Below are 27,365 nucleotides of genomic sequence, written 5' to 3'. Positions count from 1 at the left end.
CTATTCTTCGTCTAATGTAGCATTCATGCCATAGCCCCTGGTACCTCCAAGCGCACACCTTCGGGGACCCCGCAATATCCTGGCTCTGTATGGCCTGGCCTCACCGCTTGTTATCTAACCCCCAGCAATACAAGTCGTTTAGTTCACGTGTCAAGCCCTAAGCTACACACATAATGCTCATGGAAGCAAAAGAAATGGTTTGTTCCATGGCTTGATCTTGACAGTCGTGGTCTTTTGCTTTGATGGACTAGGAGAACGCGCAGACAGGAGCGAAGAAGGACCAGTGGGCGAAGTAGGCGAAGTAGGCGAAGCAGGCAGAATAGGCGAAAGAGGCAAGGTAGGCGAGGCGGGCGAGGTGGCATAACCAGTAGACTGTAGTGGTTCAGGTATTTTGACAGACTTTGTTACAATGGGTCCTGGTCCACACAGCGCATGAAAGTTATCATTGTTCAACGATATGGACGGTGTGTCTATCGTCTCTAAGGAAGCGCTGTCATCCTCTTTGATTCCAGATAATGTGGCTCGGTCCGAGTAGTAGTTCAAGATGGAATTCACCTGCGTTATGCCAGAGCGTATTGTGTCTACATCCGAGCACGTCGAACTTATCGTCGACATCGTTCGAAGTGACGCTATACTGGACGATCTATCGCGATCCGAACGCGAAGATGATGCGACACCAACGTCATGTGTGTGCGCCCCACAGTGTATGTTGGGCATCGAGGTACAGCTGAAAATCTCAAACAATTCATCGCGCACGTCGCGTGCCGTTGGGCGAAGCATGGGGTTTTTGCTCAGCATAGTTCGGATAAGGGCCAAAATGTCGGGAACTGTGCCAAATGCCTCGTCATCGCTTTCGCGAGATGCTTTCTCTAGCACGGCCATCCAGGTTTCGACCTTGTCAAGGTTCTTGTGATACGATGAATCAGTACGCGAGTTCTTGCCGCCCGTGTTGATTCTTTGTTTCGATGTACGGTGCTTGATGAAATCATGGGATTTCTTCTTGAGCAAGAAGGTGAGAATCTCCAAGAAAACACAGCCTAGAGAAAAGACATCTGCTTTTTCGGTTTCTTGCCCTTGTGGTCGGTGCTGAGGTTTAGGCTCTGATTTCTTGAACCCAAAATTGAACCCTGAAAAGTCGGTTGTTGGCGATTTTGTTAGCTTCTGACGATGCGAACTGCTACTGTTCGAGGATCCCGATGAGCTTTTACTTGCGATAGACCCGTGTCGGTCTTTGGGTGGGGTAGGTGCTGCGACGGAGGAAGGCAAGTCCGCTGGCTCTGAACTTGTATGTGTTTCTGGGGCGTCGTATATGTAGGCATCCATGGCATCAGGCTTCTTGTCTTTCTGAAACGTCTCCAAGCTGCCAATGTCACTGAATGCGATCGCGTTCTGCTCGTCGACGAGTATCCGGGACGGCCGGATCGCGGAATGGCAAAACCCATTCTGATGCAGTGTTGCAATGGTATCGGCCAAACAGTGTAGCCAGTTGAGCACCAACCACCGTCTCTCAGGCTTCGGTAGTTTCTGATATTGCGCAGGATTACGATGGTCGATGAAGGTGCGCAAAGTGTGGTGACCGACAAAGTTACTGACAATGTAGCCAGAGCCCTTTGCCGTGTATGACGCCCAGACAGGAGCGAGATGCTCGTGCTCAACCATTCGTGCACTCTCCACGTCTAGGATAAAGTCTTGACGGAAAGCCTCTGGGTCCTCCGCATTCCCAAGCGGAAATTTCCGACGCATGTAGATTTCCTTTGGCTTCTTTGGCAAGTGTATTCGAGACCAAGCTTGCAGGCTGACCGCGACTGGCAAGGTCATGACACTCTCGATCGGTACCTCTTCGTTTTCGGCATAATCGATGTGTACGCCTTGCCGTAACTCTCGTAGCAAGAAAGTGAATTGGGTGTGGTAAAAGCGAGCATTGGCGTGGTTGTCGCGTCGATTCGATAACGATAGCTGCTCAATATCTTCCATCCCAAGGGGGAGGTCATCATCGTCCCAAGATTTGTCGACAACAGCAAATATGCGGTCTGCCTCGCCAATCTCGACAAGTATCAGAAATAGCCGCCGTGCCTTCTCCATGATCCATTCGATATACGTATCGTCGCTCAGATCACCAAAGCCTACAGGCTGGGTAAGACGTTCCCTCTCTTGAGGCTGTAGCCGAGAAGTGACAAAGTCATTGGTGACTCGCTCATTAATCCTCTCCTCGGTCCACCATATTTGTTGGAGGGCATGCTGAGGGGTGACCAAGCTGTGGCCGGCGTATCCATAGATGAGGGCATTGAGGGCAACCGTTTGGTCGTTCACAACATTGGTCAGTGTCCTGGAGCTCATTGCGGGGAGCAAGAGGCCTGGAATCTAGTTCTTGGGATGGTAGTGTCGATGGTGTCTGCCCAGGCTCTTGGTCGCGTGTCCAGCCTGATCGGTAGTGGGCTGTATATCATCTCCAGCGAATCGGACGTCGAGTGGGGTTGGTTTCAACAACAGAAGAATAGTCGACCGGCCTGAGCAAGTGGGAAAGTATTGTTATTAGGCATCAGCGGGGGCTACGGCCAACGGCTCTCGAGTGTGGTACAAGAGCTGATCGGGCTCTCGGAGCGCATCTTGTCGTGGCAAGCGGCATGGCGACGAATACATACAGCATTGGGTCGCCCGCCTAAAAGCGAATCAGCATCAGCACTGCCGATGACGGTGCAGGGCCCAGGAGGCGCGGCAGAGGGCGAGAAAGGGCCTTTTGCCTCAAAAGTTGTATCGGCCCCCGAAGACGGCCGCTGTTTGAATTTCGCGACCAGGGTGTTCCAGGCGGTCGGTCGATAAGGCCAAGTGGGAAGCTAGCTAGCGAATAGAAGATGCAGAGAAACAGGTGCTCGGATTGGCACGCCAATGATGATTGCGGAGAGGCCGGGAAGCGGGTGGGGCCTAGCATCCGACAGGGAGCAGAGTCTGGTCTTGGGCTGTCTGGGTGCAGGCCAGCGCTGTCGGATGCCGGCTAAAGGACTTGAAATGGTACTGCACCACACCTAACAATCACGACGCTGCGCCGCATGCAGTGCTCCATTGCAGTCTGCCGTGGGACAGACACTTTCCGGGCTGAGGTCGTGCACAGAGAAAGGTCCACCACCACCTGGATACGGGGCTCCACGCGGTGCCAGCCAATGCTCATGGCGCGATATCGCCCGCATTTGCAATCACGCAGTAGCAGCATGCAGCGTGATGGGCGGCGGAGACGAGCCAGAAAAAGGCGGGCTAGAGATAGGATGTGGCCGTTCACTCGGTATCCACCATCCGAAGCAACACGAGACACCAACTTGACTCGCGGGAGAGCGGAGTCCTTGTTAGATGAAGAGAGATTGCGGCATGGATGGATGGATGAATGAATGGATGGCTGGTCGGCGATACAAGAGCAATGCGGTATCTCGAGGCGTGGCCGTGGCCTGACTTGGAACATCAGCGAAGACAGGGCCGAGGTGGCGCAATAGAGGAGGTGCTCGTGGTGTTGTCCCCATGCACATGAATGTTTTGCATGTGGCAAGGGGAAAAATGCATCCCGAACGTTCGGATAATTGGTCGAAATTGTGTGTCAAACGGCGAATAAATCGACTGACGTGAGATGGCAGCGCACAGGCCGACTCAGGAAATCCAGAAGGCCAATTTGACCAAAGCAGGGCCTACCCCATGTTTTTCCACACCCATCGTTCGTCCACACCTCTCTTACCGCTACGTTGGGTCTTCTAGGTGGATACTGATTCAGGCGAAAAGCACCGAATTCCACGTGTCTCGCCGGTTATTGTACCCTGATAAGCAGTGATCTGCCGCCCTGCCGGCGGTTGGCGGTCTAACTGTTATGGTACAACGCAACCGGTTCCCTCTAGGGAGATGACATGGCTTGAACCAGCATCATGCAAGAAGATCACGGAATATTAGAAAGTAACTTTTTGAATTATGAGGCGCCGGTCACGGCGCGTAAGTAGAGATACAACGCTCGAGCCGCCCAGTGGCTGTCACTGCTTTAAGCAGCGGGATCAATGGAGAAGAAGATGTTTCCTTCACTTGGGGCTGACTTGAGCTGGCTCCCCCCTGGATGAGTTCCTTTTGGCCACAGAATGGATCCTCCATTGTCACCTGTAACTTGCAATCGGTAGCCAGCAAACGGATCACCAAACACCGTACTCAAATCGTACCAGACTGTGTCATTGTCCAGGTTGTATGCAAAGACTTGCTGGGGAGCGCCGGAGTAGAGTCCGTCTGCACTGGTTGTGACTTTGATGGCAATCCCTCCTGTTTTCTCGTCGCGGCGCATTTCTTCCCAATAGATGCCACCTGTGGCCGTTAGCCAAGAAAGGAACACTGACACTGACCAGGCAATCACTGACCAGCTTTGATATCATTTCGAGGGCCGACCGAACTGCCAACCGACCAGACGTATATTGGCTTTGGAGAGTTGTTGAGAATGACTGCGATACCAGCAGCAGTGGCTGAGCTTGCTAGTGCAAGAAGCGTGGGGATGATGAACCGCATCATACAGAACATGTGTGACACGAGGCCAGCGCGATTCAATGAAGGAATGCCCCCACGAACTATATTATTGAGGACGGAGCACAGTGAATTTGGCTTGAGGTAGAGTCGATAGTCACAGACTCGTTGGGTTTATGTCTCATCATGGCCATCTTATACCTCCAACCGACAGCGTTGCTACCCCGCCACAAATCTTGATGGCACTGTGCTGGCGTAAGGTGTTTTCCATCGATTTGGTCATGAATTCGTATCTGACTGGAAAAATGCCGTTACCAATACATTATCAGGCGGATGATAATGCTCGCTTCAAGGATCAACTGCAACACCAATGTTACTTTGCAGATTGGAACAAGTACGTGTCGTGGCGGTGAACTGTCTTTGGACATTTTCAATGGTTTTGTAAATTGCTTGGTGAGCAGCGAGGAGGATTATGGTGGTTAGGCCAATATGTACGGGCAAGGCGTGTATATTGGCAGTACGAAACCAGTCGTCACGATGGCGCTGTAGAGTGGGGACACACGGCTACCCACTTTCACCGGGTGGTCTGGACCGTGCATGTATAATAGATGCACATATCAAGAGATTCGAATCGACTGGAGGCCTTACAGATGCCGCCATGGAAGAGGGACATGGCAAAGCGGAGACGGTTGCGGGCTGGAGCTACTAGTCGTGTGGAGTTGGGTGCCTGACTAGCAGCGGCGGGAGGCCGGCAGGCGGAGCCTCCAGCCCGGCCGGACTGGCCATGTGCAACACGGCGCGCCATCCATACTACCCAGCAAACCATGCTTCTTTCATGACCCAACGCGTCTGGAGAGTGTGACTTCTCTGGTGTGTGTACACACATACTCTGTCTTGCTTTTTTCGTCTTTGCAGCCAGCAGGCTTGTCGCCCGACAACGACGAGCGCGGGAATGGCGTCTCCCGTGGTAGAGAGCCGCATCGAGCCTCACAAGAAGGCGCACTTCACCCTCCACCTCAGCGACCGCATACGGAACAACGATGACGCGATCGAGTACAGCAGTGTAAAATGTTAGCCCTCCACCTGGCATGCGTATGCATATCCTGGCGCTTGCTGACTTACGCCCTACGTAGACAATCACAAGCCTACACAGACATCCGACAATCGTTCTACGACACTCTCGGCGCCTTCATCGACGAATACTTGCAACCTGCGCATCGAAGACACGACCGAATCCGGCGACCAGGATGTCTTCACCTTCACGGGGCAAAAGTCACAGCCAAAGAAGTCATATGTCCTCATCTTGGATCCCGCCAGCCAGCAAGCAACCCTAGAGCCGCTCTCGAGTAGCTACACCTTCAACCTCGCTACGAGGAATGGCAAAGATATATCGTCACAGCACGCTAAGATATACCCAAAGAAACTCAAGGACGATGCGCAGGACAAGGACCAGGACGACGATCTGTTTGGCGAAGCGGCAGCAGACGACGAGGGAGGCGACCCTGACCCCGACAACCCCTATGACTTCAGGCACTTTTTGAGCAAGGAAAAGGCGAAGCGAGGCGACGAGTCCGACTACCGCTATGCATCATCGCCAGAGCACCGAGCTGGCACAGGCAGCGCGGCTCATACACCGCAATTTGGGGCTCGCGTACCACCCGCCGCTGCTCCAGTGCGGAAGCCCGCTGCAGCTACTGCGCCCAAGAAGCGCAAGACTACGACCACAAACCCTATGGTGAAGCCTAAAAAGGCTCAGCCACCACCGGCCGTCCGTCTTCAGCGCACAGCAACAGAACCTGCCGCCAAGCCAAAGGGCAAATCTACCGCACCACCCGCTTCCAAGATCAAATCTGCCGAGGTGATACACTCGTCCGACGAGTCTGACGGCGAAATTGCATCCTCGCCAGCGCCTCCATCCCCTGCACCTGTACAAAACCAGCGACATCATCACGACGATGATGAGGCCGAAGACGAATCAGACGACGACGGCGGTCTCGAAATTGAAGTACCCGATGCGCGCCCACCACGACGCAAGAACGGCGCACTAGCAGCTCGCAGTCTGGGCCACAATCTCGGCGCCGGCTATATGCGTTCTCCATCCAACGGCCCCATATCTCTTGCCAGTGCAGCCAACAGCGACGTAGAAGGCTCTCCCAACCCGCACGCACGCAACCGAAACACACAGGATGAGATTGACTTTGGTGATTTGGGCGGTGATGACGCTGAAGGCGACGACGACGATGAGGAAGAAGAGGAGGATGCAGAGGAATACGAATACAATGACAGAGACGTCGAGCCCATGGACATTGGACCTCCCGTACAGCCAGATACGACCAGTCACGACCACAAACACGGTGCAATTGCAGAAATCCCCGCGGACGATGACGAAGACGATCTAGAAGAGTTGATGAGGAGAGGGCTGGAAGGTGGAGATAGTAGTGAAGAAAGTGAAGAGGAGTGAAGCCATCCTCCATGTTCCAAACCACCTTATCATCCATCCATGTCAATCCCACTGCCCGACCAGACACGATGTGCAACTAAGAAGTTGCAACTATCCAAGCTACAAGAGATGATGGGACTAGCCCGTCATAACAGGTGTAGCAGATATCCCGCTTCATCCCGCTTCTCCATATTCGAGCGAAGAATGTTGGGATGGAAGGCTGTGCACGCACAAATGGCAGCATGAGCAGTCACCCTTATTTTCTTGGCTATTGAAATGATAACGGGTCCTGCCGTGTTGCAGGCAGATAGACTGCATAAGCATGCACTCAATGATAACACATGAACACAGACCTCGTATAACTCAATGAACCACTCCAGTCTAAAAATAGCAAGCCCATGCGTTCGGTCATCGAAGCATACTTGCAAGTACTATTACGGCAGCAACTCATTTCATGTGTTGAGCATTTCTTTTACCATTGCCAACCACGAATGAAACTCGTGGTATCTTGGCACTTGCGTAGCAATCTCAGGCACAATGCCGTCCCTCATGGATTTTGCCTGTTCATGTCCAAGAGTCCGGGGATGAATGATCGCCAGGAATCTAAAATGGTCAATCCCCACGTTGACGGTCCCTGCGCTAGCGTGCCGTTGACCGAGGCATACGCACGCGTCATGTCTCCGCCATCTTGGATAGTCTCTCTCACTCTCCCCTTTAACAATATTCCCTCTGTTCTTACTTGACCCTCAGTCTCTCGTTAGCTTTTCTTTGTTCACACTCATTTCATGTAACCATGCGCTCCTTTTCTCTTTTTGGTCTTGTGGCTGTTGTTGTTGCTGCGTCGTCGTCGCTCGAACACAAGGTTGAAGAGATCCATGTTCCGGCTGTCCAGGAAGCGGCCCCAGTAATCACGGTGATCGACGCGAACAAGACATATGCCGTCAAGTATGGATGTGCCGGATGTCCGTTTGGCCTGCTGAAGACTCCTCATGCAGCAGAATGGATCCATCCGCCTCCACAAAACTCCTTGGTAAGCGCATCTCGTCGCGGCGCATAAGCGAGGCGCGCTGACAATACTACAGATGTTGACGCTTGCCATTGACAAGTCGGGGTCTGCTCTGTTCCTCAATGACGAGCGCGTCTTTCCTCTTGACCCGTTGCCTCCGCGCATTAGTGCCGTGCAGGTGCCAATGGATCATGCCGAAGACGAAGCAGATGAGCAAGCCGAGGAGGTCATGTCTAAGAGAATCAGGTTTCCACTGCAGTACGAACACACTGTGTTCCGAGCTGAAGGAAATGGAGAGGTATGGCTCCAGTTCAACGTTACTGGTCTTGCCTGGGGAGAGGAGGCTGCACCATTCAAGTTGGGCCATACAGTCTTACAGGTGCTACTGCGTGAGCAACACGTTCGCCCAGAGACTCCAGGCCAGAAAGGGTGCGGCCATGCCCTTTCCATTGCAAGTGTACAAGTGGTTGAAGAAAAAGACCGCGTTCAGCCGCCCAGGATGAAGTGCGGCAGACTGGCCATGATACGAACCGCCTTTGACCCGAACGAGTGGGACGACTATGGCAAATTTGGCACATGGGCAAGGACATGGAATGTGGCTATTGGCAAACTAGGCGCGCTTTGGTCTGGCTCTTCACAGAGCAATCTACTGCTTCCTTTGTCGCTGCTGCTTGCGGCTAGCATTCTTGTGGTACGTTGCATTTGGCAGCTCAGGCAGCAGATACAGGCTTGCGGGGATTCAGCCGCCGAGTCTTGGTTGTTGGGCTGCCATGCGCCGCCGGCATATGCAGACATCCCAGTGATCAAGATTGAGCAGTATGATTAGAGTCGGAGAGTTGGGGAGCATTGGATCGCAATCTAATCAAGTGGTTCGGAACTGTTGCCGCTATCTCCGCAATGCATCCCGACATGTGCACATGCCCTCTTGGCTGCCTGTATGGCTTCAACACTGCAGTTACACTCATGGCTGCACACCTGCCGCCCTTTTTTTTGCCCTACATGTCCCGCTTACACCGCTGCTCCGGTTTGTGCATCGCGGGCGCACCCGGGTGGGTGTGTGGGTTTCAGCCAATGATGTTGCCTAGCTCACCCATTCATCTCTGCAGCCTACATCTATACATCTAGCCCTTGACTCCTCTCCTTCAGCTCTACTGCCTTTTTCCAAGCCCCAGAACTATGTCTGTCATTGTCGACCAGTACAACGAGGAATGGCCCAAGCAGTTCGAAAAAATAAAAGCAGAGTTGGAGAATCATCTGCGAGACGTCGACTACCTCTCAATCGAGCACGTGGGTAGCACATCAGTCCCGGGATTGGCTGCCAAACCCATTATCGATATTGACGTGATTGTCTCTCGCGATAACTTGCAGTCTGCCATTGATGCTCTGACGACAAACGGCAAGTTTGACCACCTAGGAGAACTCGGAGTCGTCGACCGCCATGCCTTCAAAGACCCAAACCAGGCCATCCCCCACAACATCTACGTATGCGTAGACGGCGCAGTCCAAACCCGCAATCACCTCAACCTGCGAAACACGCTCCGCACAAACAGCGAGCTGCGAGACGAATACGCCCGCGTCAAACTCGAACTCGCCGCCACCTCCACCAACATCGTCGACTACGTCTATGCCAAAAGCACAGTAATCCAAAAAATCCTCTCAGCCTCGCAATCCTTCACAAAAGACGAACTCGCCTCCATCGCCCGCCAAAACCTCAAAGGCGAACGCTTCGGCGCAATCAAAACCGAGCGCTTGCTCCTCCGCGAATTCGTAACCCAAGACATACCGGGCTACTACGCGCTCGAGTCCTCCGAGGCAAACGCTCGCTACCAATCCTGGCCGCCGCGAACCCCCCAGCAAGCCCGTGAGCTGGTCCTGCAAAACATCCGAAACCACAACGACGTACCGCGCACAATCTACGAGCTCGCGGTCGAAACCCTCGACACGGGCACCTTCATCGGCCGCGTCGGCGCAAAAACCTCGCAAGCAAATTCCGACAAGCTCCCCGGCGAATCCAGCATCAAACCCGTTACCCACGCTGACTTGTGGTTTTCCTTTTTACCGGAATATCAAGGAAGGGGCTACGCGACGGAGGCTATGACGGCGTTTATAGGTGCGATTAAGGAGAGGATTCAGGATGTGGGGAAGGTGGAAATGGAGATTGAATGTGATCCGAGGAATGAGGCTAGTTGGAAATTAGCGGAGAGGTTGGGGTTTGAGAGGCATAGTTTGACGAAGGAGAAGGAGATGCTGAAGGGGGAGTGGGTGGATAGTTTGGTTATGAGGAAGGTTGTTGGGGATGCGTAAGTTTTTTTTTCTTTTCTTCTCTTCATCTGCTTCTTTTCTTCTAACCGGGGGGGGGGGGTTGATCGAGTGAGTGGGTGGACTGGGTAATTGGAGGGTTTGAAAGCTAACTTTTTATGTGAACGCAGGCCCATAGGACGTAAACACGTGAGGCGAAGCAGCAAAGTCAGTTCGTCGATGCGCTTGGATCCCGCAGAGCTATACGAGACGTGTCATTGAAACTTTGCACTTTCCCCCCCATATAAACTACGAGCTCCACCAAAAATCATTTAATTCAAATATGTACTCAAGTTCCCCCCTAAACCCCTCTCATAACCCCCCAGCTTCAAACATGTCCCTGCTTCCCGCGATTTCGTCTTTAAATAGGCACAGCAGTACTAATATCAATCAACGTAACGGGCGCAATATCATTCGGCGTCGGCGCCGCCCCTGCATCTCCTCCCTCTCCTCCAGCCGTAGCCGTAGCCGTGGCCGTAGCCGTGGCAGTAACACTAGGCAGAGTAATCAACGTAACAGGCTCCAACCCCCCACCCGTCGCCGTCGCCGTCACTTCACCCCCCTCACTCGTCACACTCGACAGCGTAATCAACGTAATCGGCTCCAATCCCCCACCCGTACTCGTACTCGTAGCCGCCACAGTCGTATTCGGAAACGTCACCGAGATATTTCCCGTAGGCGCGTAGATGGGGATCGTGACGGTGACGGTTTTAGTGATTGTGGCTGTGGGGGCGCAGTCTGAGGGAGCGTGGAGGTGCGGGGTTGTAGGGGGGTGGCGTGGTATGGGTGCGATGAGGGCAAGAGTGAGGGGGAGGGTTGGGAGGAGGAAGAGATGGGCGGTTAGAAGCATTTTTTGGGCTTGTAAAGATGGGTTGTTTTTGTTTTGTTTTTTAAAAACTTGAAGGGATGGTGGTTGTGGAGCTGGTGGTGATGGGGTGGGATGGAAGAAGTGGTGTTATATATGACTGGGTTCTTGGGTTGGGGGAAGTGTTTGAGAGTGACGAAGGTATCGAGAGTGACGCGTGTGCGTACGTTATGGTGGTGAGTAGAAGGATTCAAGTGGTGTGCTATGTGGCTGCTTGAGACGGATCTTTGTCTCCAATTACAGGGCTACATTGCAACGTCGTGTTCACGTTGGAGGGGCTTGCAATCTCCGTTGTTCTGATTTTGTGGAGGCATTGCTGGTGAAGTCTGGTACAATGGGCGGTTTCACTGAGGAGGCTGGCGGAAGTGGCTGTTCGGGGTGGCGGTCGTTTACGTGTACGCCGCTGGGTGTCCGTCTATCAACTGTTCCTACGGATCTTTCTAATTATTAAGGAATTGCCCTCGTTGCTTGAGACACTGCAGTCAAAGTTATGGGAGTTTGGTCTGACAGTATAATATTGCTTGGACATTATCTCTATATCCTTTTTTCTTTGAATCTGCTAACTCAGTCTTGAAAACAAAACGAACAGTTGATCTCGTTCATGTTGTGATATTGTGGTCTCACAGTATCGGACTTTGCGTTATGACAGGGCGTGTGGCGTCCGCGATGTCCGACAAACACTTTATCCAAGCATTTGCTTGTAGCGAAGTCCGAATCCCGAGGTAGGACAATCAGTCCAGACACATATTCCCCATATCTGCTCAATTGTTCAGAAATTGAAATGGAGTATCTCTAGTGAAATCTCCGGCCATGCTGCGTATCCATACTTTTTTTTTAAAGTTTCATCCCACCGCCATTGACCAACAGGAATGCAACCCGTTCGATTTACTAACTCGGAGCTTTCCATGTAGCTGGACGAATGGTTGCATTTCGGTTGCCACACAACATGTGCATGCTGTGTTACCAGGTATTGGCATTACTAGGGGTTTACCAAATGGAAGAACAACGGGCCGATTCGAGGTAACATGGACAGGTCTTGGCTCTACGAGGATGCAGCGCGGAGTATCGTATTTGGGACAAATCTGCGTATGATGGGGAACTCAGCCACAGGTTTCTGCAGCCTAGCATGTATGTCGTACTGCCATCTCAGCTCATGTATAATATCCGCCGTGCAGTAGTGGCCGGATACAGCAACTGCTCGGCCCGTTGCAGTGAGCTTTCAGGCGTCCACAGTTGGCATTTCAGCACCGAAGATTCAGCCGACTTGATCGGAAGCCGGCAAGGCCAGGCTGAAGGAATTACGTTTGATTGTGGCTTGGGAAACGCGTATGTTTGTGGACACTGCCATTGTGGCTGAAACGTTGGCCGGGGTGTAGTTCTCGATGCGAGCAGCAGATGTGGAAATTGTTTTTCCGATGCTGATATCCTTGATTCAATATGCTGGTAATTTCTTGAAGTGGATATCATGCAATGTGATTTCTGCATTGCTGGCTGCATGCAATGGGCAGCCATGCGTAGAGTATTTGCAAACTTTTAGCACGTAGAAAATGGGACCGGAAGAGCTAAGACGAGATAGGACTAGGGCTCTCGCCAGCGGCAGATCCCTGCAAGTCAAATGCCGATCATCGAACTTTGACAGTCCCGCGGTGCAAAGTCGCACATTGACCCGAGAATCTCTCGTAGCAACCCAAATAATTTTGTCCAGCATTCCCGCTTCATCTGGCATACTTACATGATGGCAGAACCTAGTCCGATCACGAATGATGTACCGGATACCCAGCCAGAGGCATCAAACACGACGGCAGCAGAGTCGAGCGAGACGCAGGCTGAGTCGACGGCTTCAGCAAGTCAACAAGTGCCACCAGCAGCGTGTGGTCAATGCGGCAAATCGGCAGACTCACTCAAGCAGTGCATAAAATGCCACAGCGTAGCCTACTGCAACAAGGAGTGTCAAAAGGCACATTTCAAAGCACACAAAAAGGCATGTCCCATCTTGGCGCAAGAGTACGTAAAACGGCATGAGCCCAAGATGGCAAGTCGGTCGAGCGGGGCAGCAAAGGGAGGGGCGCGGGAGAGAGGTCTGCAGAAGTGGCAGGTAAGTGTGGTGTGAGCAGCAAACACGAGGGGCAGAAGCTGATGTTTTGCAAGTTCGATACCTAGGTGTTGTGGGTGATGATGTGTTTGTGGAATTGGTGATTGATTAGTGAAGGACTGAGGGATGGAGCGAAAGACAATCGATAGGAAAGAAGTCGGTTGTTTGAGGGGGGAGACTGGAAAGAAAAAAAAATGTAGTGATTGAAATGTACGTGTCGTGGAGCAACAATGTAGAGCAAGGACGTGCATGCCGTTTGTCACATGGTATGACGGGACGATTGAGCCAAACGCCTTTTTTTCCCAATGCCGAGTGGTGTACTTAGGTCCAGGGTAGTAATGGGCTAGTGGCTCTGGCAAGGCCCTGGCGGCTGACGCGCAGCAGACTGATCGGCCGCACATTCGGCAGCAAAGAGGAGCAGTTTCAAGTATGGACAGGGGGTGAACCTTAATGGAGCAGGCCAGAGGCAGCATGGAATTGTATGCTCGGAGTCCGGGCTGATGCTGAGGGCGAGGAGAGGGAGAGGAAGGGGAGAAGAAGAGGAAGAGGAGAGGGGAGAGAGAGAGAGAGAGAGAGCGGGATAGGGTCGCTTAATTGGCGCTAGGCAGCAGTAAAAGAGAAGTCGAGGAAGAAATCTAGACTCGCATAGACTTGTTTCCCAAAGGGAGGGCTTACAGTGCATCTGGCGTCTGGCGTCTGGCGTCTGGCATGGGAGAGCAAGCAGTCGTGTGCAAAGTCAAGCAAGCATGGCAGCCGAGATTCAAGCCGCCAGTCGAGTCGAAGCAGCAAGGCAGAGCAGGCCCGAAAAGGATGCGGCGCTCTTGTCCAGACTATTAGTGGGCTGCAGCTGCATGCGTGCGATGCATCAGATAGAGGCGCTAGCTGGTGTAGGGGCAGAGGGCCTTGCCGTGCACACGAGTGGAGGGATAGTTACATGTATGTACTTATGTAAGGAGGGATACTTGTGTCCAAGTACCATGTACATGTACTTTGGTTGTTAGTAGTCGACATGTAAGTAACGTAGATATGGGGCATGTACCTGGGTATGTACTTAGTTAGTATTGGTGGTAGTATGTACAGGGGAGCGTGTATCAGGTAGTACCGGTCCAACCGTTCCACAGCCCTGCTGACCTGCCCGAGGGCGGGCAGACGACTCTGTCGGTCAGGCCATTTCTGATCCATCTGAATGCTCTCGAGGCCGGGGTCTAGAACTCACGCTGCTGAGACCCTGGCGTATGCACACGCACTAGCATCAACTGCAGCGCCAGCACCGGGTGTTGAATCCGTGGGCCCACGGTCAGCCACTACACGCCCGTTCGCTCGCTCCCTCCATGTATGTACCATTCCATTGCTATCCCTCCCTCCATCCCAACCCCATCCTGCTGCTGCTGCTACTGCTGCTTCTCCCCCGCTGTCGTGCTGTGCGCTGCGGTGCTGCTACTGTCCTTGTCGCACTCTGGACCAGGCCTTGGCAATCGCTCTCCAGCACAGCCCTGCGTCTTCACCTCCCCTCCAATACCCAATACCCACACCCTCCGCCCCGTCGTCTTTGCTGTCGTCCTCCTCCCCACGGCCGTTGATTACCGCCCCGCAGCAAAAGCTAGTCAAGCGGTTTGGTTCCTGGCCGCCAGATCCTCCAGCCACGTCTCCGTGCGCCTGTCCGTCCGTCACTCTGTCTCTCCCGCCCGCCCAGGACAGGTAGCGTGACTGTACTGCGCCTTGGTCGCCTGCAAACATCGCAATCGACGTTTGCCATGACCGATCCCAATCCCCGGACCCAAGTCTTTGACCAGCTCCATGCTGACACCACCACCACTGCCTTTCTCCCCTCCCAACTCCCTTCCCAACCCCACGAACCCCTTCCCAGCTCCATCCCACAAACGCCGGATGAAGCAGCACAAGCGGGTCCCTGCTCCGACACCGTGGTTCCCGACGCTTTTTCTTCATTTCTCGACGCTTCCCTGCCGCAGCCCTTCCCGCTGCCTTCCGCCTTACCCCAGCCTCTCACCACGCCCATCACCGAAGATCGTCCACATGTCGATCTGACCCTCAATTTACCTCAAAGTAGTCTTTCGCTTCCTCCACCAACAATAATAAAGGCAAAGCATAATTTACGCCTGCCCTCGTTCCATGTCCTGGGTATTGCCGCGCCCCACCCTGACCATATTCTGGCCCAGCCTGATCTGCCCTTCTCTCCACTAGGCGCGGGACCACTATCAAAGCCAGAAGACCCTCTCCATGCACTCAGCCCGCTGGCTCACAATTGCAACAACCACGCCACGGCCGCCCTCCTCCACACTCCCGTTACCAGTCCGAAGGCTGCAACTGCACGCGTGGGCCCTTCTCTCTCCACCCACACGCCCCCTTCGGACTCGGAGCCAGGAACCATCAACTGGGGTTCCTTTATGAACCCTCGTATTGCCACACTAGGCTCTCCTCCCCACTCGGATCCAGGTGTCTCGCCCAGTGCAAACATTACCGCTCGTGAATTAGCTCCTCCCCAAGCACAAATCATCGTCCCAACTCACGCGCCACTCCCCGAAGCACAGGGAATGGCTACATGGATCGAGATGGCCAAAAGCACAATCAGTAAGTGATCGCCCCCTCCCTCTTTCACACACACACCCTCTCTCTTTTTGCCGTACTAAACTCTTCAAGTTCACGAATCTGGATGTCTAGGCCTAGACTCTGTCAGAATCCTTTCTCACGCCCTTCCTTGCCCTTCTACAGCGGGCCATGTGTTTGGCGATGTCATTGCTTCGATTCACGACGCTTCTTCGACACACACTTCATGGATCAATGTATTCCATGCTCTCCCTGGACGCTACACCCTCCTTGACTTGCCCAAGTCACCCCCTTCAACACCAGGCCCTGCAGTCGGAGGTGATTCGTACTTTACCAGCAAAGTCTTTGACAGTGCAGTCGCCATACCCGACTACCAGCTCGATTCGAAACTTTTGCCGCCATCCCCTAGACCTGTAGTTCCCCCCGGGAGTATCAACATATCAATCGTCGAGAGATACATCCCGCCCACGAATACGAACGAATTTGCTGAAATGTTTACATTCCACGGCCGGTCCTTGTTGTACGACCGCTTGATCGAACTCTCCAGTGATAATGGCATTTTGCTCTTCATCTACCCAACAAAGACAGGCGCAAAGACGTTTATGAGACAGTACCTTGGACCCATCCTCGATCCGCTATTGCGCTCTGTGACGGTAGTGCACGAGCTTCACTCGGAGCTGGGAAGAGATATAGGTCAGATGGGCTCGGTCAACTACCTCGATGTTTATGAGCATCTAGAACTCCAAGTGCGAAGATTTTGTCATGCAATGAGTGAGCGGCACCTAAGGGCTGACAAAAAGGCGGCATACCAAGTTATTCATGCCGCAAAAGAGGATATCTTCCTGGAAAGATCAGCATGGGCAGACGATTGGTGGATTAAACAAGAAAAGCCTCGTGTGCGAGACGTCATCATGAAGTACTTCAACAAATCCAAGAAGCTTCCCATGGGCGAAATGAGCGCTGCCTCGCTCATCCAGCATGTCCTCGATGGCGTGTCGAAACGAGAGTATCAAGATGGAGCGCCCACCAAGGGTGTTGAAGTGGGCGTCTTCATAATTAAGAAAACCAAAGTTACAACAACAGCAGACCAATAACATCATGGGCGTAAGCCTACCGAAGGTCCAATGGGGGCCAACTCGAAGCACGACGATTGGGGCATTTGACCCCACGAATCTCCAAATTTCCTTGTTTGACGACCTTGCGAGTACCCCATTCTCCGCATAGCATTGCGCGGCGTTAGTAGCATTTGAGACCTGTCTGGAACAGTACAAAAAGGAAGATATAATCGTAATACCCCAGTGATGATTTAGACTATCAAGATATAGCAACGATTTCGGACGCCAGTTTATAGTCATATTTCATGGACGTAGCATTTCTGAAAACCGCCGTGATGTGATTGTGAGCCTTGCAATATTCGTCCTTTCCCTTGCGGCAGGAATTAGCCCTTGAAAACGCCAAGCCCTTAGCGCGAAAATCTGCCTTGTACTAACCTTTTCCTTCTCTATCACGGTCCACCCGCAACGCCATGTAGAACCTCTGAACATTGCTCACTACAAAAGCACTGCAACGTGCGAAGCTAATTTCGACTGCGCATGTAGCCCCAGAATCGCGTACAGCTTCATATTCGCCAAGTGGGTACGTACCGTCTCTTATCAGACTATGTGTGCTTTTACTGGCTGCGGCTACTTTGCATGCATGCCACGATGCAGAGAGTTAATCAAAATGATAAAGACGTGCAGTCCATTCGCGGAAATTTCCATGCACGATCGAGATTTTTGTTTTTACTGTCCGAAAAAAGTTGATGGTGTGAGAGATTACATGACGAGACTGACTCACGTAGGGATATACAGTCAGTGGACTTGAAGATCCCGTGACTTGTGTTTGTTCGAGCAGCAACTGGGAATAAAAAAATATCATCCAATCATAGCCATGCATGTAAGTAACGGCGAGAAGTCCGAGAGAGAATGAAAGAAGAAAGAGAAGGAAAAAAAAAGACAAACTTCACTACAACATCGAAAGTCCGGTCACGCCATGGAAACTCGCTCTCCCACTCACACACACAAACACATAGATCAAAAACCCGCAATCCGCCCTCCTAACCAACCATGAGGTCCTCCTGCACCTCCTCGCCGAAGAAGCAGAATATACGGGTACCGATGATACAAACCGCAAGCGCAAGAAGCCCTCTGGCCTAAACCACATGCTCCGTGATGGCCTCGCCTACCTGCAAACACCCGACTACACCACCACCGCCCTCGCAGATGCGCATCCCAACAGGCCCATGACCCTGTACAAGGGACCCAACAGCCTGTTCCGTGCTCTGGCCCCCAAGTACCGATTGAACAAGGCGGAGTACCTCCAGATTTATAATCTGAGACCGACTACGCAGGTTATGCTTGAGTTGGTTGTTGAAGAGGTGCGTTCCCTTCCCCTTCTTTTCCTCCTGTCTTCCTACTTTTCACGTGACTCTACCCTCCACTTTTCTTTTTTAAGTGGATAAGGCTGATAAGAGATGAAAAGGCGGGTACCCGATTCACAGAAGATGAACTACACGATATGCTGGCCATCATCCAGCAAGTGTTTGACGAGGAGGAAGCGCAGATTCCAGAGGGAGTCGAGGATGTGGACATGCCCAAGATAGCGAATAAACTGCTTGGTGCTGCGAATAAGAAGAAGAGGAAGGTTAAGAGGAAGGTGTAAAAAGTATGATGATGAAGCAGAAAAGGATGTGGCAAGTGAAGTAGAGAAAGAAGCAACGCAATAGGAGTGTTTTTTTGTTATCCATATGGCATGAGATGAACGAACAATGGGAAAAAGAAGCAATCAACACAACATATAAACCAAAAGCATAAAACTTTTTTTTTTCGAACATGTAATTGTATGCTACCAGCTGGCGGGGTATTCCATCCCACCGCATCCCCATTCATGCAACGTGAAGAAAGGACCTTTTTTGTCAAGGTAAAACTACACAAGAATATGCCCAGACACCCCGAAGACAGAAGAGAAAACAAAAAAAATTTACGCCACTCGCCCAAAGTAAAATGGTGAACAAGCTCAAACCCAGATAAATCAACGCCATATTGTCCCCCTGGTTTTCTGTCATGTGGTGTCAGAAGAGAAGACAGAAGAGAAAGAAAGAAAGAAAAAAAAGAAGAGATGGCGACTGGAAAAAAAGGATACAATGGCCATCACTTCTTTCCTCTCTTCCCCCTCTACCTCCCTAATTCATGGCGTGTCTAGTCCTTGCTCTTCTTCTTTTTCTTCTTCTCTCCATTGTCCTCACCACCCTCTGCTTTCCGCTTCTTGCTGTCCTTGCCTGCCTTCTTTGCCTCCTTAGCTGCCTTCTTGGCCAGCTTGGCCTCGCGCTTAGCGGCTCGCTGTGCTTTCCGTGCCTTCTTGGCTTCCTTTGATGCCTCCTTTGCTGCCTTCTTCGCCGCCTTGTCCTTTCCAGTTGGCTTTTCTTCTGGCTCGGAGTCTGACTCTGAAGTGGCATCGGCGTCGGCCATGCTCTCGTCACCGTCGCTGTCGACCTCTTGCACCAGCTTCTTGGGTGTGCCGTTGGTCTTGGCCGACTTGGGCGCATCAGCAGCGGGCTCGTCGCCAGTAAGACCATCGGCGTCGGGGTTATACTTCCGCGCCTCCTTGACTTCCCACTTCTTCTGTCCACCAAGCGCAGTCTGATTGGCGTTGGCCAAGCTCTTCAATGGCTTACCCTCGAGTGCGCGCAGTCTCCTCTCAATAGTCAGGCGTGCGTCGCGACCAATCTGTGACTTCTCTTCTTCGGTAGGCTCCTTAGAAGTGTCCTCTGATGAGACACCCCAGGTGCTAAGGGCATCGACACGCAGACCCAAGGCGGATTTGGCAGCGAGCATACGGGCAATCTTGCCCTTGTTCTTTCCAGTAGCTTGACCGATAAGAGATGCATGGTAGATGAGCTAGTCGAGTCAGCAAAATCCTGGTTGATCAAGAACAATAAGTACTTACACCGTACTTGGGTGTGTCGTGCTTCGTCTTGAGAGCACGGAAGAGGGCCTTCTCGGCACCGAGGATTTGGATGGTGGAACCGGGCGACTTGGCGAGGTTCATGAGAGATCCGGCGTGAGCGATCAACCGCGCGCCAACAAGCTCACCAACAAGAGCAGTCAGGTTAGGAGCAAGCGCCTGCATGCGGTTCGATAGGTAGTTTCCGAGGTTTTGACGGTGCTCGGTCAGGTCGACGACCTGCTCAGCGAGAGCAGAGGTGGTTTCCAAATCCTCCTCTGTGATTTCAGTACCCATGGAGATTTCTGCAGCCGCCTTGACAGCCGCCTGAAGTTTGTTAGTAGTGTTCGTAATATGACGATTTGTCAAAAACTGACCTCAATTTCTTCAGGCAGAATGTCGGAGAGGTCGCTGTTGCGAGCATTTGTGCGGAAGCCCATCTTCAAAACGACACGCGCTACAAAAATTAGCAAAGCATCGAAGCCAGGCAGATTTAAAACTTACAGTAGGCCAGGTTGTCGTTCAAGATCTTGGCAAGCTCTGGGAAGTGCCAGCCGTACCATTCCTTGACTCGCATGGCGTAGGTGTTGAGCTGCTTGTCCAAGACATCGAGAGAAGCAATGCTCTGGATGATCATGGTGTCGACCTTGTCGGGGGAGAATCGCAGCTTGTGTCGCGACAGAGAGTGGGCAAGACCCAGGCGAGTCGCGGCTTCCTCAGAGGGAAGTAGGTCGGGAAGGAGTGAAGACAGGTTTTCACGGATGGCACGGAATACATCCTGTGTGGAGGAGTCTGAGACGGTCTTGAGAGAAAGACCTGGGAGTTGAGCAATCGCATTGGAGAGCTTGGGGTCGGCAACAGCCACTTGAAGCAATGTCAGCTACACAATTCGCACAAAAGGCTCGCGGAGCAGCATACAAGTAGCCTTGGTCTCATCCTTCAATTCGTCCAGCAGCGACGACAGCATGGGCGTGACCTTGCCATCGTGAAGAGCGGCAGCCTGCTCAAGCGCATCGACGGCGCTGCCAAACTTGGCGAACTTCTTGAGCTTCAGCTGCTCGGCGATGCTCGAGGAATCCTTTGTGTCTCCGCCCAAGAGCTTCTTGTCCTTGGACTTGAGAAGGACATAACCCGCCGAGGTTTCCGAGAGAATAAAAAGACCCATTGTGCGTGTACTCGGGCGTAGGGAAGGGTCCAGTGGGATTCGCGATTCGCGGAGCGCAACTGCCCTGGAAGGTTGATTTGGACGGAGTGTGGGAAGTCGCGATGGGGTTTGTCGCAAGCTCTGGACGTGCAGAATCCATCCCAGCTCGAACTTTTTCCTGAGCTCGGGCCATCAGCAAAACGCTAGTCCCAGAACGAGCTAGCCTGCTTTTGCCGGGATAGAGCAACGTCCCGACTGCCAACAGCACATGCAAGCCAGTGTTCTGCTTGGCCCATTGCACTGCGCTCACCCCTCGCCTCCGCCATGTCGTCTGGCGGCGAACGCAAAGTCTCGAGCTCCCTCAATCGCAGCACACGGGGAAACACCCCTCGCCTTGCTGACCTGGGAGAATCCCCGCGAACCCCGCTCCTCCGCTCCATCTCGTCTACCTTTGGCTCTCCCGGTGGCTCGTTCCGCTTTGACGACGAGTTCATCGTCATTGAAGTCGGTTCACGCTTTGTACGTGGGGGCTTCCCTGGAGAAAGTGCCCCGCGATGCACCCTCCCGTTCGGGCCTGAAGACCAGCGGAGGGTGGGTGACTACAGGCAGTGGGACCCGGAATACACACAGAAGAGGCCAAAGAGGAACAAGGGCGAGGAGTGGGGAGAACGGCATGAGCTATACCGCCTCGACTTGACCAAGGTGGATCTGGGCTTGGTTGAAGACAAGTTCGAGAGGGCTATGCGCGAGGTATACACAAAGTACTTCTTGCTGGATACAAAGCCGCGCCGTGTCTTGCTAGCCCTGCCGCCTCGTATGCCGCATGCACTCATCTCTACCATCATGGATGTTTTATTCACGAGCTTCCAAGCCCCGAGCATTAGTCTCATGTCTAACCCCGTACTCTCTGCTGTGGCAGCAGGACTACGTTCAGCCCTGATTGTGGATATAGGCTGGGCCGAAACACTCGTCACGGCAGTATACGAGTATCGCGAAGTGTCTGAAAGGCGCAGTGTGCGGGCAGGCAAGATGCTTAGCGAAGAGATGGCCAAGCTGCTGAATGCTGAACTAGACAATGCTGAGCCTGGTGCTCCCAAAGCCGATGTGTCCTTCGAAGAAGTCGAAGAAGTTCTCACCCGTGTTGGGTGGTGCAAGCCCATTGCTAGATCGAATCGGAGAACCGTCTACTTTCCTGCACGAGAAGCACCCGTGCTTGAAGAATTCGAAGACGCTATCGAGTCACCACCACCCACCGTCACAATCCCCTTTCCCAAACATACGCCTCCGACAGAACTTACGATACCTTTTGCGTCGCTCGCCAAGCCCGCAGATGCGGCTCTCTTTGCACCAGAGCTGTCCATCAGCGAATTCGACGATGAAGACCTCCCGCTGCACCACCTCATATACCGTACCCTTGTACAACTTCCAGTCGATGTCCGCCGGTTGTGCATGTCACGCATAATCATCACCGGCGGTGTGTCAAATCTTCCCGGCATCAAGACCCGTATACTGAAGGAGCTGGATGCATTGGCGCAAGCAAGAGGCTGGGATCCAGTCAAAAGTTATGGAAAAGCAAGTGCACGCCGAGAAGAAAAGTTACGTAACCACCGAGAGAGTTTGGAGATGCGTAAACAAGAAGGCGGGGATACAGTGGCAACTTCTCTTGACCCACTTAATCCTTTACAAATAGTGCCTGCAGCATTCCAACCGCATGAGCAAGACGCTATAGACATGAAATTGGCCCACATGAATCTTCGCTATGGCCCGCCACCTGCAAGTCTGGTGGGTGGTATTCTCAGAGGCGTCGAGACATTGGGCCCATGGGTAGGTGCTAGCCTCATTGCTCAGCAACGCATCAAGGGAATCGTCGAGGTGGAGCGCGAAAGATACCTTAAAGATGGCTTGCAAGGTGCATCTCGTGAAAAGGAAGTTTCAGTTATTGCACAGAGACAGAGCATGGGCCCTGGACTGGCTAATAAAGGCGGAGAGAGGGCTAGTTGGACACTTGGTGTATGGGCATAGTTTTTCAGTTGTGTTTGTGTGTGAATGGCGCAGTACTTTGTTCTCTGCCTATGGCATGAATTGCGTTGATACCCCTTCTAGTTATGTCATTGCATCGTTATAATCGTTCTTGGTCATCATGCCTAATGGCAACGCAACTTCAAATTTTGAAAATGGGTATATGAAACAGCAGTAGGAATGCGGCGAAGCTTTACTCAGGTTCAATTACGCTGTAGTCAGGCTGTGACTACGTCATTGTATTTGCTATGCAAGACTGCAATTCGGCAACTATGCACCCAAGCATGCCCTCGTCCATTTGGCAATTCGCTGATATGACAGACTGCATACTTGACTACTTGGCTACTGGCCTGCTTGGCTGCTTGCCCACTCACCAGGCCCGTGTCATGTCGAATAATAGCATCTTACGTACCAACCAAGCGCGCAACTTTGCCTGTCACATCTCTCACCCAATCACGCTTCACAATTTTCAGGCAACAAGGCAGCTGAATAGGTCCATAAGTCCGCAAGTCCGCAACTCTACATGTTGACAAGCCCGCATTCATGCAAGCCAAACTCACACTAGGCAATGTATACACCAATGAGGAGCAACCTCACGCGACTTTAAGAGCCATGCTATCTCTCCTTGGAAACGTCCCTCAGTCTCGAAGAGTCCTCCGTTGTGTTTTGAGGTATTCCATCGCCATGGTCCCCCCAGTGCAGCAAAGTCCTTCCGATGAGTCCAACCCATCCATACAAGGTGACGGAGATCAGTCATCGCAGCCCATTTCACAGTTTGATCTTTTGAATGTAGGTGGCTTTCTTTATTCTTTGTGTTTTCACAGCCGCGCACAAATACCACCTTGATTCTGTTCTAACCTATCATTATAGCGCCTTGCCCAGGCACTTTCCTGCTTACGTGCGGGGATTGGGGTTGAAGTGTGGTCTCTGGAGGTGATATGGCCTGGTGTCGGTGAACAACTGCTTTCATATGACTCGGAACATCCCGGCACTCTCAGTCTGGCTGAGTTTGCAGCCATTTGGGCCATGGCTCTTGATAAAAATAGCCGCAAGTTTGATTGTCCTGTGTTCGTCGCGGAAGCTCGACATGGTTGGCCACGCACATGCAACAACGTGAAGAGTGCAAATATGTCGGAGTTGCGACGCCACTTGAGAAAACGTCCAGGCCTCGGTTATACACGCCAGCTGGCATTTTTAGAACTCTGTCCTACTTGTAACGACGATTTTATCGACAAGGAGGAGTTCGAGTCTCGACATGGCTACAATGGAGAGCTTTGCAACAACCGACAGTCCCAACGCAGGGGAGCCAATGCACAAGTGCAATGGCAACTACTGTATCGAAAAGTCGAAGCAGCCATGGCTTCTCAACATCTTCAAGTACACGCATCTCCCTTGTCGAACAACTATGAAAATGGTATTGAAAATATTATCCAAGAGGAAAATAACCATGGCTCCCCACTCCCCGGAGCCAATGCTAGCATCCCGACTTCATTGGCGTCATACAACGATATAATCGAGTTTTCTACCGTTAAATCTGGCCAACGTAATGAAAAGGAGACTATGCCTTATTCCACGCCTTATGAGCTCATTTTAGACTCGGATTCTGATGATCGGCAATCAGATACTGAGCCACAGCGCGTAAGTGTTTGCTGTACCTACTCGATTTCCTATCTGATCGTTGTTAGTAGACTGCCTCGTCTGTTACTAGTGGGATAAACCAAAATTCCACGTCTGATACACGGTTAGCGAGTAGATATGTACCTTTACATGTTTACGGCCGCTCTGGCGTCAAAGAAAAAGATACGTTACAAGAGTTGGGGAAAGTACGCGACACTCCACCTTCAGCTCCCTGGATGTCTCAGTCTATCAGGCATTACCGGACTTCGAACACGGGAAAAGATATTGACAATATGGAAGAAAACTTTCAATCTAGTCCATGGAGCACAATCACTCGGCTTAGCACCCTCGGCGACGGCTCCGAAGCAACGTGGCCTACCGTCTCAAATACTGGGCCATGGCAAATAGACAGTTTCAGAAAGGAATACCCTCCATGGTCCACGCAGAGTATTAGATCTGAACGGCCTAAAGAGACTCAACCGGTTGATTATCGATTTCGGAGACGGGCGGGATTTACAGATTTCTCGACTATGGATCGTGATCAACGATGGGGATCAGTGCCTGCCTCTGGCGACAGAAGCACTTCCAGCCACTTCAGATACACTGGGCCAGTAGAGTCATTCGATCCAGGGGGGAATGATAGAGCTAAGGACTCTCCAAGATCTCCAAGGCACATGTCTACTGTTCGAAGAATTAATCATCGAGACGGGTGGTCCTCGTATTCTGCTCCTGCTATCTTGCAGGCTATCCGTCATTGTCCACACTGCGATGCTACTTTCAGCGACACATTACATGGAAAAGGAAATCTTGCGAGGCATATAAGGCACAAGCATCGGGATAGACCGCAGATATGTTGTTCTTATTGTGGACAGCTGTTTCAACGATCCGACGCACGTCTCAAACATCACCGCAAAAAGCATCCAGATTTCCCACCCCCCTGATCCAGACCAGGGGTGCCCACAATGCCTTTTAAGCAGGGTTTTCCATATTCCATTGGGCCATCGTGGCACGTTACGTGGTAAAGCTCAAAAAATTTAGAGGGGTAACCCGCAATCGAGTAGATAGACAAAAGCTGATATCTGATTGCTGGAAAGGATTGATTGAAGAAGGTGCCTATCTACGTATGAAAGAAAATCGCAATATACACTACGAGTTGGTCACGTGATACTATACCACACCATAAACATCTACTACAGCCATCACGCAACCAGCATCTCACCAACCGGAAAAATAGTTTTGGCAACAAATCGTCGATCAATCTCTCCCATTCTTCTCAATCACCCACACCATGTATTCTACTTCTTTTCGAAACCAAAAAAAGTTACTTTTCTTTGCACATGTACAATAAATTTTTCTCTAGCTTCGACGTTTCATTTTCTTTCAAATTCATAACCAACAAAAACTAGACATGCACCAAATTCAACCTCGAACCACATAAACAGTCCAAGACTACTATATCAACAAACACTCAAAGCAAGTCTCATCCCCCCCCCCCCTCCCCCATCAATTCCTAATATTATCCCTCACCGAATCGTCACCCCCATGCGTCCTCGCAAACGTCTCATCCCTCCTCTCCGGCGCGCCCACTCCTCCCCTCGCAAAATCCCCCGCCTTTGTAACCTCCCCATTCCTCCCCACCTCGCCGCCCTCTTCAGGCGGGATATCGCGGTTGTTACCGCTACCGCTGGCTGCGGAACCGTATGTTACGTTTGCGCCGGCAAAGTTTTTCTCGGCGGCGGCGGAGTCGATGCCTGAGTCGATTGCTAGAGTTGTCCGTGGTTAGATGAGGGAAATGGGGGGGGGGGAGGGGGGGGGGCTAGAGTTGTCCGTGGTTAGATGAGGGAAATGGGGGGGGGGGAAGGGGAAGGAAGGGGGAGAGGATGTACTGGAATCACCATGTGTATGCCCGTGTTTAGCAGCGTGGCTGTTTGCGTCTTGCTCTGCTTTGTGGGCAATGTCGTTTAGGTCTTTGTTTTTGTAGGCTTCGGACATGGTTGCTTTATTTTTTTTATCTCTCTTCTTCTCAATTGCGTTAATTGTAAGAGGATAAGTGATAGAATAGAGGATTGGTAGATATCAAACAGTTGATTTTGGATGGAGTAAGGTGAGGAGGTTTTCAGGGAGACATTTACAAGTATGTAGAAACTGTTTTATATTCTTCTCAGAGGCTAGGCATGATGCGCATAATGATGCAAAGGTGTGGTGTGGTGTGGGACGCTTTGATATGATGTCAGAGCGACCTCATAAGTGCGGGCCGAAGACTTATGATCATCGTTGTAGCGGGGAAATTTTGACTTGTAGTAGGTAACTGATGGGCGATCTGTATTGCGGGGGTACATAGAAAGGTTATCATGGAGTTGGCTGGTCGTGTTGTTATCGTAGTCATCTGCTCCATTTGTATGTGTGGTGATGACATTCAGGCACCAAAGACACCACCATGACACAAGACCCAACTTTCTCTCACCACAACACCACCATCACTCATTAAAACAAAGTAATTCCCATCGTAACATGATATATTGGTACCGCTATACACACCCAGAAAAACTCCTCATCTCTCGTTAAAGCATGAAGTTGGTCATCCCTTCATCATGAATCACTTCGAGACTCCCGTCGACTTCATACTCTTTGTCGTTGCAGTGCTATGTAAAAATTTCGCTCGCTAGAAGACGCCATGCCCGCAAGCTGATATAATGCGAAAATTATGTTAAAAACGAACGAACGGCCACACTTAACCAAGGAGATATTTTGTGAGACTTTTAGAACCAGCCCCCCGCCATTCGTCCTTCCCCAGATCCATTACTTCCCATTCTCTTCAGCAAAAGTAACATGCCGAAGCCGGGACTGCTGCCGTGCCTTCGT

General features: G+C 51.8%; 12 protein-coding genes across 12 annotated transcripts; 7 read left to right on the top strand and 5 right to left on the bottom strand.

Moving 5' to 3' along the window:
• Positions 1 to 177: 177 nt before the first annotated feature.
• Positions 178 to 2,337, bottom strand: COCVIDRAFT_33039 (hypothetical protein; the record flags this gene model as incomplete). The annotated part of the gene is made up of 1 exon (XM_014706688.1): positions 178 to 2,337. One exon carries the CDS (start codon positions 2,335 to 2,337, stop codon positions 178 to 180), a length of 2,160 nt encoding a protein of 719 aa, XP_014562174.1.
• Positions 2,338 to 4,012: 1,675 nt separating this feature from the next.
• On the bottom strand, positions 4,013 to 4,521 carry COCVIDRAFT_84800 (hypothetical protein; the record flags this gene model as incomplete). Its single annotated transcript, XM_014706687.1, has 2 exons — positions 4,013 to 4,323; positions 4,377 to 4,521. The coding sequence occupies 2 exons, from the start codon at positions 4,519 to 4,521 to the stop codon at positions 4,013 to 4,015; spliced, it is 456 nt and encodes a 151-aa protein (XP_014562173.1).
• Positions 4,522 to 5,428: 907 nt separating this feature from the next.
• On the top strand, positions 5,429 to 6,937 carry COCVIDRAFT_84713 (hypothetical protein; the record flags this gene model as incomplete). Its single annotated transcript, XM_014706686.1, has 2 exons — positions 5,429 to 5,546; positions 5,610 to 6,937. 2 exons carry the CDS (start codon positions 5,429 to 5,431, stop codon positions 6,935 to 6,937), a joined length of 1,446 nt encoding a protein of 481 aa, XP_014562172.1.
• Positions 6,938 to 7,709: 772 nt separating this feature from the next.
• Positions 7,710 to 8,748, top strand: COCVIDRAFT_84703 (hypothetical protein; the record flags this gene model as incomplete). Its single annotated transcript, XM_014706685.1, has 2 exons — positions 7,710 to 7,946; positions 7,999 to 8,748. 2 exons carry the CDS (start codon positions 7,710 to 7,712, stop codon positions 8,746 to 8,748), a joined length of 987 nt encoding a protein of 328 aa, XP_014562171.1.
• A 350-nt stretch (positions 8,749 to 9,098) lies between these two features.
• Positions 9,099 to 10,442, top strand: COCVIDRAFT_85124 (hypothetical protein; the record flags this gene model as incomplete). Its single annotated transcript, XM_014706684.1, has 2 exons — positions 9,099 to 10,222; positions 10,352 to 10,442. The coding sequence occupies 2 exons, from the start codon at positions 9,099 to 9,101 to the stop codon at positions 10,440 to 10,442; spliced, it is 1,215 nt and encodes a 404-aa protein (XP_014562170.1).
• A 139-nt stretch (positions 10,443 to 10,581) lies between these two features.
• COCVIDRAFT_33034 (hypothetical protein) lies at positions 10,582 to 11,070 on the bottom strand (the record flags this gene model as incomplete). The annotated part of the gene is made up of 1 exon (XM_014706683.1): positions 10,582 to 11,070. One exon carries the CDS (start codon positions 11,068 to 11,070, stop codon positions 10,582 to 10,584), a length of 489 nt encoding a protein of 162 aa, XP_014562169.1.
• Positions 11,071 to 12,817: 1,747 nt separating this feature from the next.
• On the top strand, positions 12,818 to 16,836 carry COCVIDRAFT_33033 (hypothetical protein; the record flags this gene model as incomplete). The annotated part of the gene is made up of 4 exons (XM_014706682.1): positions 12,818 to 13,180; positions 13,914 to 14,113; positions 14,871 to 15,766; positions 15,836 to 16,836. The coding sequence occupies 4 exons, from the start codon at positions 12,818 to 12,820 to the stop codon at positions 16,834 to 16,836; spliced, it is 2,460 nt and encodes an 819-aa protein (XP_014562168.1).
• Positions 16,837 to 17,813: 977 nt separating this feature from the next.
• Positions 17,814 to 18,442, top strand: COCVIDRAFT_84797 (hypothetical protein; the record flags this gene model as incomplete). Its single annotated transcript, XM_014706681.1, has 2 exons — positions 17,814 to 18,158; positions 18,263 to 18,442. Coding segments are annotated over 2 exons (525 nt in total), but the record flags the coding sequence as incomplete, so codon positions are not given.
• A 536-nt stretch (positions 18,443 to 18,978) lies between these two features.
• On the bottom strand, positions 18,979 to 20,888 carry COCVIDRAFT_33032 (hypothetical protein; the record flags this gene model as incomplete). The annotated part of the gene is made up of 5 exons (XM_014706680.1): positions 18,979 to 19,677; positions 19,727 to 20,050; positions 20,101 to 20,180; positions 20,228 to 20,587; positions 20,642 to 20,888. 5 exons carry the CDS (start codon positions 20,886 to 20,888, stop codon positions 18,979 to 18,981), a joined length of 1,710 nt encoding a protein of 569 aa, XP_014562166.1.
• Positions 20,889 to 21,191: 303 nt separating this feature from the next.
• Positions 21,192 to 22,889, top strand: COCVIDRAFT_22021 (hypothetical protein; the record flags this gene model as incomplete). The annotated part of the gene is made up of 1 exon (XM_014706584.1): positions 21,192 to 22,889. The coding sequence occupies one exon, from the start codon at positions 21,192 to 21,194 to the stop codon at positions 22,887 to 22,889; it is 1,698 nt and encodes a 565-aa protein (XP_014562070.1).
• Positions 22,890 to 23,429: 540 nt separating this feature from the next.
• COCVIDRAFT_11469 (hypothetical protein) lies at positions 23,430 to 25,444 on the top strand (the record flags this gene model as incomplete). The annotated part of the gene is made up of 3 exons (XM_014706552.1): positions 23,430 to 23,675; positions 23,757 to 24,524; positions 24,575 to 25,444. 3 exons carry the CDS (start codon positions 23,430 to 23,432, stop codon positions 25,442 to 25,444), a joined length of 1,884 nt encoding a protein of 627 aa, XP_014562038.1.
• A 562-nt stretch (positions 25,445 to 26,006) lies between these two features.
• COCVIDRAFT_22019 (hypothetical protein) lies at positions 26,007 to 26,495 on the bottom strand (the record flags this gene model as incomplete). Its single annotated transcript, XM_014706583.1, has 2 exons — positions 26,007 to 26,266; positions 26,390 to 26,495. The coding sequence occupies 2 exons, from the start codon at positions 26,493 to 26,495 to the stop codon at positions 26,007 to 26,009; spliced, it is 366 nt and encodes a 121-aa protein (XP_014562069.1).
• Positions 26,496 to 27,365: the final 870 nt, after the last annotated feature.

This window comes from Bipolaris victoriae (assembly GCF_000527765.1).
Source record: "Bipolaris victoriae FI3 unplaced genomic scaffold scaffold_2, whole genome shotgun sequence".
Lineage (NCBI taxonomy): Eukaryota > Fungi > Ascomycota > Dothideomycetes > Pleosporales > Pleosporaceae > Bipolaris > Bipolaris victoriae.
Note: the sequence above shows the minus strand (reverse complement) of the source record. Positions and strands in the feature narration are given on the sequence as shown.